The 11,326-nt window shown below is 44.4% G+C and overlaps 1 protein-coding gene across 3 annotated transcripts in view; it reads right to left on the minus strand.

Annotated features, from left to right (window-relative positions):
* Positions 1–8,304, minus strand: part of SEMA3B (semaphorin 3B) — a 37,659-nt gene extending 29,355 nt beyond the window's left edge. Inside the window, exon 1 of one of the 3 annotated variants that reach the window (XM_075183867.1) lies at positions 7,977–8,304. Coding sequence is in view for 1 of the 3 variants with exons in the window: in XM_075183864.1 (XP_075039965.1) it covers positions 7,297–7,356 (60 nt within the window). In the remaining 2 variants the exon portion in view is untranslated. Of the gene's footprint in view, positions 1–3,262; positions 3,603–7,296; positions 7,613–7,976 lie in introns of those variants that run through there. The other 2 variants (XM_075183864.1, XM_075183869.1) reach the window with 2 other exon arrangements.
* Positions 8,305–11,326: the final 3,022 nt, after the last annotated feature.

Below are 11,326 nucleotides of genomic sequence, written 5' to 3' on the forward strand. Positions count from 1 at the left end.
AGGAATCCATCGTGTCGGCCAGTTGGTGGGGGCTACTGGGGTCCTCTCATTTGTAGAGATTCAAACTAAGTGGAAACTACCGAATATAGAGATCTGGCGATATCTCCAGCTTAAACATTTTCTCTCCTTTAGTCTCTCAAAACATGATATTAATAGGAATTTGACAGTCTTTGAATCCCTTTGTAGCAAACCTCACCACACCCCACACTCCTTATCGACTATCTACAAACTCTTAATCGAGTTTCGCTTTAGATCTCTCCTGAAATTCCTTTCGAAATGGGAAAGGGATCTAGGAATAGAACTACGAGAGACTGATTGGTCAAAAATTTTCCAGGCAATACATGCCTGCTCACCTAACGTCTCAATATTAGAGACCCACTTTAAGGTTCTTACCAGGTGGTACAGATGCCCGGAACATCTTGCAAAAATGTTCCACGGACTGTCTAGTGCCTGCTGGAGATGTGGTTTGGGACTGGGATCCTTACTACATATCTGGTGGGACTGCCCCAAACTACAACCCTTTTGGTCACAGGTTATAGACATGACACGGAAGATGCTTGGCCAGGCGATTCCCGATACCCCGGTGTACTGGCTCCTCAATAAAGTAGATATGCCCATTTCCTGCTTTAAAAAATCTCTATTAAAATTTGTGATATCAGCCGCCAAGGCAGTCATACCTGTGAGATGGAAAACAACCACGCCACCTAATATTCGGGACTGGATTAAGAGATTAGAATATTACAGGTCCATGGACGAATTGTATTTGTCAGATAAGGACTCTTTTGTAACATATTATACTATATGGGGACCTTGGTTAAAATTTATAGATTCGCCAGAGTTTGCTGCCTTGGGTCCATCGGGCTGAAACATGTATCTTTAGGTAACAGGGGTGATCCAGCCGCTTATGATTGTTGGATTAGGTTATGTTCTATATCTCCTCTGTATATGCTGTAGACCTTCTATTAAGATGACTTGCATCATGCCTCCCCCTATTTCTTCCCTTATGTTTCTTTGTTTTACCCCCCCCTGTCTGTCTTTGTGGTTTATATGTCAGGTCAGCTATACCCACCTTTCGTGGATGGGAATGTTTGCATTTTTTGACACATCGAGTCTTCTTTGGCTTAGTGTTATATTCTTATGATGTTATAATTTCTCTATCACTCTCCATCCAAAACGAATGCTGTTGAAAATACATATGTGTATACCTGTGTTTTGTTGCTAAAAACCTCAATAAAAACTTATTTTATAAAAAAAAAAAATATTTATGAGAGTGACAGGACACCGGGACTGTCAGTATTACATGTGTCCTGAGAGTGAGTGGACACCAGGACTGTCTGTATTACATGTGTCCTGAGAGTGAGGGGACACCAGGACTGTCTGTATTACATGTGTCCTGAGAGTGAGTGGACACCGGGACTGTATGTATTATATGTGTCCTGAGAGTGAGGGGACACAGGGACTGTCTGTATTACATGTATCCTGAGAGTGAGGGGACATCGGCACCGTATGTATTACATGTGTCCTGAGAGTGAGGGGACACAGGGACTGTCTGTATTGCATGTATCCTGAGAGTGAGGGGACACCAGGACTGTCTGTATTACATGTGTCCTGAGAGTGAGAGGACACCGGGACTGTATGTATTATATGTGTCCTGAGAGTGAGGGGACACAGGGACTGTCTGTATTACATGTATCCTGAGAGTGAGGGGACATCGGCACCGTATGTATTACATGTGTCCTGAGAGTGAGGGGACACAGGGACTGTCTGTATTGCATGTATCCTGAGAGTGAGGGGACACCGGGACTGTGTGTATTACATGTGTCCTGAGAGTGAGGGGACATTGGGACCGTATGTATCACATGTGTCCTGAGAGTGAGAGGACACAGGGACTGTCTGTATTACATGTGTCCTGAGAGTGAGGGGACATCGGGACTGTCTGTATTACATGTGTCCTGAGAGTGAGAGGACACAGGGACTGTCTGTATTACATGTATCCTGAGAGTGAGGGGACATCGGGACTGTCTGTATTACATGTGTCCTGAGAGTGAGAGGACACCAGGACTGTCTGTATTACATGTGTCCTGAGAGTGAGAGGACACAGGGACTGTCTGTATTACATGTGTCCTGAGAGTGAGAGGACACAGGGACTGTCTGTATTACATGTGTCCGGAGAGTGAGGGGACACCGGGACTGTCTGTATTACATGTGTCCTGAGAGTGAGGGGACATCGGGACTGTCTGTATTACATGTGTCCTGAGAGTGAGAGGACACAGGGACTGTCTGTATTACATGTGTCCTGAGAGTGAGGGGACACAGGGACTGTCTGTATTACATGTATCCTGAGAGTGAGGGGACACTGGGACTGTCTGTATTACATGTATCCTGAGAGTGAGGGGACACAGGGACTGTCTATTACATGCAGCACTTTAGTGTGTGTTAAATTGTTATTACATTGTTCAGAGAGAGCTTGGAAATGTGCCTCTCCGCTGAATTGCAATATTGTGGCACAAAATGCGCTATGTTAAAAGTATAGGACGAGTGACAAACACTGCTAGCTTTGAGCTGGTGCAAAACGTATTTTGCTTAATGGAAATGGCTGCTGCCTCTCCACATGGCAATCAGTTGCCTTAAAAATTTGCCCTTTCATCTTTTTATCTCTTTTAATAATCTCACATCTACACTGTTCTGCAATATGATATGCGCCTATTTTGTCAGGAATGCCGTCACCCCAACACTGCTCTTCCCCTTTACCCAACGCCAACCTCTGCTCCTGTGCAAACTGCGCCATCCAGATCCATAAACCGAACAGATTGAAGCACTAAGCGGATAATTAGCGCTTTGTAAATGGCCCCTGACTTTTGTCTTTCGAGTAAACAGTCCTCCAATATACCGTCTATTCAAACAGGAATACTGAAGGGAACAGTCAGGGGGAGAGGTGTAAGAATTATGGGTCAGTATTTGGGGACAAGAGACAAATGATTCTGAGAAGACTGATGAAGATGGAGGATAATACATAACTGGGACATGAAGACAGGAATAAATGGGGGCAGATATCGGGGGTTTATGTGAATCTGACAATATATAATCAGATAATAAAAGGACTTTGTAGTATGAGTATTATTAGTGTGGGGGTTGATGAGTAATAAGCAGGTGCATTGTCAGCATGTAAGGATAAAGTGGGGAGGGTCCCATCTCACCCCCATACTGGGTGGAACAGACACAGGAGATACTAAGTGTCCCTCCTATGTCACAGGTCACTTACACCACATTGAACACATTGTCACCTAAGTGACCCGCAGCACTAAGCGGAGTCAGAGGTCGCCCTGCCCAGTGACCCGGCTGGCTCTCCATCCTCAGTGAATTCAGTAAGTGCTGGTGTCCTATTGAGGAGACGGATCCGGGTGCAGGGGTCAGGGAGATGAGGAGAGGCGTGAACGCATTAAGGTGACACTAATCCCCGTGAAAGCTCTGCAGGTAAATGACACTGCGGATCTTCATGTGTTTCATCTTACAAGTCTCTGTAACATCTTCCTCTCTCGCCCCAAACATCTCCTTCTCTTCCAGAATTGCATTTTTCCTCCTTTTCTCCTGTTTTTCCTTCATTTCTGCCCCCTCTCTCCAGCTGCCTCACACATGCCTGGCCCTCCCCCAGCTCCTAACAAATAACATTCTTTTGATGCCTCGGATTTTCCAGCCTCTGTTTCTCAAGTGGTGATTTCAGCAACTTCCAGCTAACAAGTGCAACGCAGAATTACCCCGTACACAGCCTGCGCCACCTCATTACTAAGACAGTGACATCAGTGTGACATCATCACACCAGAGCGAGCCGTGACTGAGCCCTTCCCTGACTGTCAGCTGTGGGGCAAAGTTCAAACTCAATGACTCCTCTATAGGAAATGATGATGGTGTCGCTGCTTGTGACCTTGGTCTCATGAAAAGGACGATTTACATGGGGCACTGAGGGATCACATGCTGACACAAAAAGTAACACAGAAGCAGAATGATTGCCACACAGGAAAGTGACATTGGGATATTACCATAAGATAAGAGAACATAAAGTCTGAGTATAGTGTAATACTGCCAATAATGCATCACGTGAGGCAATATGGCGTCACCTGGAGTGTGCTCAGGAGCAGAGCTGTGCCTATAGCGGCTGCTGCTCGAGGCATTGTGAGAGAACACAACCAAAACTAGCAGCTGTGCCGCTACGTGCGTCTTACACATTGTCCTCCATTATTAGTACACTGGCCAAGGTTCATCAAAGGATATTATTATCAGAAACACACCGTATACAAAGACCATGGACCCATGTCTGCACTCTTTATATATCTAGTTCATACAGCCCTGCATAAATAATACACTTATAGGGCCTGATCTATTAAGAAACGGAAATACTGAAACATGCTGTAATTTGTGTAAAATCGCTCTGTCCATGCCCAGAACCGGACGATACGCCCGAGAACACGGCAAAGGAAACCTACTACAGCCTGTGATTTCAGGGGCGGAACGGGTTAGTGAACTGGACGTATAGACGCAGCCACCCTACAGTAAGGGTGGACCAAACTCCAGTGCACGCGGCAGTATCTGATTTAAGCTTTGGGCGTCTCTAAGGAACGTGTGTTTCAGTCGTATCACTTGTACGAGACACAGGTCAGGTGTAAGTGCCGATTACTAGTGATGACGGCTGTGTATACAGCTAGAACATGTGTTTGTAATCAGGAACAACTGCAAAAATGCCTTTTAAGTACAGTAGACATTAATAATATACTTAGAATTGTATTTTATGGGGGGGACAAAAATTGTTTTTTTCAGCAGGTGGCATTAATAGAATGGTTTATTTTTATTCTATGCGTTCTTTGGTGACATCATATTCCACATATGTATTGGCCGTATCCTGCAGTGTCTGTTAGAGCAGAGCGGACCTAGACATGTATTCATCACCAGAGGTGTCTTCCCATCCGCTCGCTGGTGATTACAGACGTGCGTATGCCCGTAATATGTGGCGATTTTTTTTAAAAAAAATGCGTTGGTTTTGCATGTTTAATAACTCAGGCCCATAATGCGGTTTATAGTGGTTCATCCACCCTCACTTTACTGAGATAATAACCCATGGAGACAGAGCCTGACGTGATGACTGGAGATATCACACTCCCCCAGACAGTAATAGTCCTTGACATACAAATATACTCTGTACTTTCCCTGTTTCCAGCTCAGGATTGTGCAGCATTAACCCCTAGAGCAGGGGTAGGCAACCTGCGGCTCTCCAGGTGTTGTGAAACTACAAGTCCCAGCATGCTTTGCCAGTAGATAACCAGCAGATAAGTGGTAAGGCATGCTGGGATTTGTAGTTTCACAACACCTGGAGAGCCGCAGGTTGCCTACCCCTGCCCTAGAGGTTCCAATGGAGCACCCACTGGTGAAGGCTCCTCTCACCCCTATTTACGTCATTTCTTCCTGTTGTAAATCCTCACTATAGAGTAAAGCTGGGAACACACTACACAGTTTTCATCCAATAATCGGCTAAATCAGCCGACATACGACCGCTCGTTCAAAAGTCGGGTCAGTGTGTGCAGTGACATGATGGTCGAAAGTCTGCCCAAATGGACGATTGTCGCCTCATTTGGTTGGTCGTACCGTTTAATATTTTCGTTCCAATCTCGTTTCCGCTGTGTAGTGTGTATAAACTTCCGACCGATCCACAACAGTGAGTACGAAATTACAGTGATTGCTCACGACAACATAGCTGTAAAAAGTCGCTAAAGGGACGTCCGCTCTTTCCTTTATCGTCCTAAACAAGGATAGTGTGTATGCAGTCCATGGACCGAGCGATCGGACCATCGGTCGGATGTCAAATCGCTCGGAATAAAAAGTTGGTGGAAAATTCCGTAGTGTGTACCCAGCTTTACACATGCAGTATCTATATCAAAGTATAACTTCATCTTTATAACTGCGCTTTTCTACTAAAGTAAAATACAAAGGATCTGCATGACCAACACATACATGTATGTGAATGTATGTCTGTTTATATGTATGTGTATGTATGTATGTATGCATGTATATGTGTGTATGTCAGTGTATGTGTGTATGTATGTGTTTTTATGTATATTTGTGTATATATATATATATATCAGTATTAAGCCCAGGAAGTGGATTGAACACTATTTTGCGCACAGATGTCACAGGAATGAACAGTCCCGCGACAGCTGTGCGGAGACAGATCCCTGATCCCAGCATTGTGATCCCGGCTCCGCTCTCTCTCTCTATCCTGCTATACTATCCCTTACTTCCCTGTAATGTATAATATCCAGCCCTGCCCTACTGACATAATGGGACAAATACTCCATTAAACATGCCACGAGTTCCCTAACGTGGCAGCGGTGAAGGTCAGACAGACCCAGAACTACAGATATCTGCCAGGGCCACACAGTGATGCAGCCACTTAACCCCTGTGTGATGTTTGTTCTAGTAGTATCTTGATGGAATCTAACCCAGCTGCTTTCTGGAGAGAAATGCTGGGTATTGTAGTTCATCAACTGACTAGCTACAGGGTACATATACATCCCCTAGAACAGGTCCACCCCTGCCAGCCTTGTCTGAGACTTGTAGTCCAACAGCTACTGGCGAGCCATGACAAGTAGGCATGCTGGGTCTTGTAGTTCATCAACTGACTAGCTACAGGGTACATATACATCCCCTAGAACAGGTCCACCCCTGCCAGCCTTGTCTGAGACTTGTAGTCCAACAGCTACTGGCGAGCCATGACAAGTAGGCATGCTGGGTCTTGTAATGCCACAGCAGTTTGTGAGCCATAATGGCCGGTTATGCTGAGACTTGTAGTACCACAGATAGATGGCCATGGTCGGAGGGGGAGTTACAAGTCACCTGGTCAGAGTGTGACATGTGAGAATGACTCTGGTTTTAGTTACAATGTGTCACCAACTGTTCACCAAATTTCTCTCAGCCCTTTGCTCATAGAAATCCATTTCCTCACCTACGTAACTCTCTTCTGTTCACTCCCATCGTCTCCATTCCTATCCTGACAGACCGTAAATGTGTCTTCAAACTTCACCTTTCTTTATCTCTAACCTGAGCTCTGACATAACGATTGTAGGTTGAAGTTATTTTCTGCAGCCTCAGTTGTAGTGTTAAAAACTAAATATCCATCAAACAGTGTAAGATGCCGCCAGGGTCAGACCCTCAGCAGGAGAAGGAATGTAAAGGTGATTGGTATAAACACAGCTCTATACGAAGAATAAACCACATAATAGTCTACAATATAATTCTTATTCATATTACCTGTACTACTGGATACAATGTGTCCCCCAAGGACCCCACTAATACTGTCTCTGTGGACATGTAGTGATGGGATGGGTGCCCAGTGGTCCGCCTGGCAGCAGGTACGAGGCTTAGTAGAAGTGGGCAGGCTGGGTTCTCTTATCTGCGCCGATCGCTTGTGTCTATGTTTTGGTTTCATTTCACTCCCGGATTAATAGCGTTACCCTTGGCTTGAGAGGCTAAACACGTCAGTTACACATTAATAAAATTAACAGAATGTAAATAGCTGTTCTGGGAGCTGGGACCAATTACACCCTCGGCAGCAACCACAATCTTTCCCAAGTGACAGCCCCAGGATCCCGCCTCTCCAATCCGGGAGCTGTCATGTGTCCTTATTAATATGTGGTGACATTAACGGTACCTATTCCCTGCACCAATCTGTCACATCGCCAGTGGGAGGGCTGCGCCTGTGGAATGTCCCTTAAAGAGAACACACCACAATCGCACAACACACACAAATAACACTATCATGAAACGTACAAAATAAGTTATACACCAAATGTCTCCAAACATTAGTTACTTCTAAAAACTAAAGTGATAGATATTGTTCCTTTGTGATTGTCAGTGATCCATACATGACATGTTCTCCGTGACCTGACACATGTATCCCTGCCTAGTTGTACAGAGTATTATCCACATACCTGGTGTGACTGCAGGCGTCTCAGTGAGAGGTGAGCTGTATACAATACACACAGGTAACTCCGGAAGGAGGGGTGTGTGACGCACACTCATCCAAGCTGTTCTGTGCCCGTTCTCCCATCCCTGGGAGGGGGCAGTGCCTGGTGTTAGGGTCTCTGTCCTGTTCTCCCCTGGGGGGGACATCTGGTACTTTCCTAATGAGAGAGGTGGGAATCATATTCTTACCCCATGCCCCTGACATGAAGTTACCCTGAGGGCAGGGAGACAGGAGATAAGATTCCAAGACACTTAAAGCATTCAGTGTGAGTACACGGATCCTGGTCTGTCCGAACACCTGTATGTAATAATCACAGAGGAAACCTGTGTCATCCACTGACACCGCCTACATGTGGGTAATGTCCAACATGTGGATAAAGTCCATGTTATCCAGATACTTCCTGGTAAACTTGTCATGTGTTGATAAAATAAATAAATAGTTAATGTTTCTGGGGTGTTTTCATGACGGATTTTGTGCAGAAAGGGAAGATCCTGGGGTAGCCCATAACCCTGTAATGCTTTTCCCAACCCTCTAGGAATATGCCCTTGTTAAGAACGTTCATGTATGTAAACCTGGCACTTAAAAAACAATTGATTTTAAAAATAAATGTCCTAAATAACAGTTTTGCATTTTTGTTACACAGACCACAGTAAAGAAGTCGGCGTCACACAAATGATAAAGAATTTACGAATATGAAACGTATTGTGGTGCAGGGAGAGCCTAGTTTTGGGCTATTGCCTCTTTAGTTACGCCCTGTGCCCAAAACAATTTTCACTTGCTCAGGTAGTGCAGTATTAAAGCTCTGCAATGCCCCCGCTAAACTGGGAATACCTCTTACTAAATGTTATCTCCAGCCATTGTAGCTCATTATAATATCAACTGAGGGGCCTAACCATTTTTTTTAATGATTTTCATCTGTTATTATCCTGAGATTTACTTTAAACCAGGCTTAGACAAGCTACAGGTATGGTGGAACTACAACCTCCAGCATGACCACAGACTGTCTAATTGGGTGTAACGAGAGAGAATATAAGACTAGAAAGGACAGACGTGAGCGTTAGAGTGAAGGAATGTACAGAAAGAGAGAGAGGGAGGCAGCCAGAGGTCTGTAAATCTGGTACAATCATCACAGCCTCAGGTCGCTGACCGGCCGGTGCCAATCTCTCTCTCTCTCTCTCTCTCTCTCTCTCTCCCTCCAACATCGCTCTGTTTTCCTTCTTTCTATCTCAGGATATTTGAATTTTTGACACACATTGAAAAGCCATCACTTGTGTGCCAGTGACATCAGCTGTTCGGTATGTGAGTGCCCTGCAGAGCATTTCTCCTGTAACCCGTCCTGTGTGCGCACGCCATGTGTACAGGGCTATTGCCAACCTCCACCCAACCAACAGAACTGGCAGCAGCCGTGCCTATGTCATTATACACAGGCGGAGTGGAAATATGTATTATTCACAAACACACAGTGGAAAATGGGAATATTCACAGGGCAGACAGTGCTGGATAGCACAATGCCAACGCTTTCATCACACCCAGGCATGCTGACCTGGCTCTGTACACCCAGGTACACAAACAGTTTAAAATTAGCAATTTTCCATTAATGTCAGTACATAACATAGCATAAAGTGATAGCGCCCCTTTACAGGGGGGTGAGCGTCCCTGCCATGTACAGTGCCCATTTATCAAATAGTTCCACCTGTCTGCAAAACAAAAGGGGGCACTGGCAACACTCTCATTCCACAACACCAACAATGACATTGCCAACCTCCCCAGCTAACCGTGTGCCAAACGTCCCATAATGCAATGCAATCATCCGCTGTGCCAACCATCCCGGCAGCATCAGAGTCATTCTTCCACTCACATACTGGGGATCCATGCGTTATAAACACAGACAGTACAAATGGTTCATCTGTAAATAGAATTTCAGATTGCAAGCTCCTGTGTTCAGTGATTAAAGGAGAGCACAGGTTAACGATTACTTGTCATAAGATAGGATTGCTGGACCAGTCCTTTCTTGTACAGCAGGGCTCAGCGTGGGGTGAAAAGTGCATTTTCTGTTTTACCTGCAGGGGTAGAATTCCTAGCTCCATCAATCAGACGTTACAGGGGATACATGTGTCTATTTATCTTCATATAACGCACCCTGAGGAGGCCTCCTGCTTCATATTGTACACAGAGGTTTGGGGATTAATCCCATTTATTCCATTCTATAAAGCAGATTATAAAGGGATTAACATCAGGACATTGTAACCCTTTCACTGCCTGGAGCAGAACTATCTGTCAGGTAAAAATACAGCAGAAAACATAGACAGGAAAGGATATGAAGCGTTATACATTTCAGATGAATAGAATAAGTCACCAGTCCTCATGTTCTCTGCATGTTACCTGTGTAATGTGCAGCGTCTGCACGGGAGGAAGATTATAGCCTCCTTACAGCTTGACGCAAATAAGTGTACTTACATATCGATTGTGAGTCACATGTATCACAATATACCTCCAGTTTAAAGCACAGCAGTATTTCTACGTCAGGCGTACAAATGCGCATACTTATACCGCGCGATAGCATAGAGACGACACATGACAATGGGAAGTGCTCAGGTCACATCACCATATTTGTACACAATATAATATAATATATACACAGGAGAGAGCAGTGTCTGCATAGTTATTAATAAATGTGAAAGTTGCATATTCCATATAAAATATAATTAATTGCAATTACCTCCACATGGATAATTTGCTGATATATAAATCACAGGGGATCTTATTACCTGCAGTTATCCAAAAGGAAATAATAAATAAGTAACATGAATAAACGGTCGCAAGATGATATAATGTAGCTGCAATGATAATGAGTGAAGTGTCAGCTGGAGGGGTCAATATGCAAACAGCCAATCAGATTAGTGTACAATGTCTGTGTATAAGAAGAAGATTAGTGTACGGTGTCTGTGTGTTAGAGGACGATTAGTGTACAGTGTCTGTGTGTTAGAGGACGATTAGTGTACAGTGTCTGTGTATAAGTGGAAGATTAGTGTACAGTGTCTGTGTATAAGAAGAAGATTAGTGTATGGTGTCTGTGTATAAGAGGAAGATTAGTGTATGGTGTCTGTGTATAAGAGGAAGATTAGTGTACGGTGTCTGTGTATTAGAGAAGATTAGTGTACAGTGTCTGTGTGTTAGAGGACGATTAGTGTACAGTGTCTGTGTATAAGAGGAAGATTAGTGTATGGTGTCTGTGTATAAGAGGAAGATTAGTGTACGGTGTCTGTGTGTTAGAGAAGATTAGTGTACAGTGTCTGTGTGTTAGAGGACGATTAG

Source organism: Mixophyes fleayi, chromosome 8 (genome assembly GCF_038048845.1).
Source record: "Mixophyes fleayi isolate aMixFle1 chromosome 8, aMixFle1.hap1, whole genome shotgun sequence".
Taxonomy (NCBI): Eukaryota; Metazoa; Chordata; class Amphibia; order Anura; family Limnodynastidae; genus Mixophyes; species Mixophyes fleayi.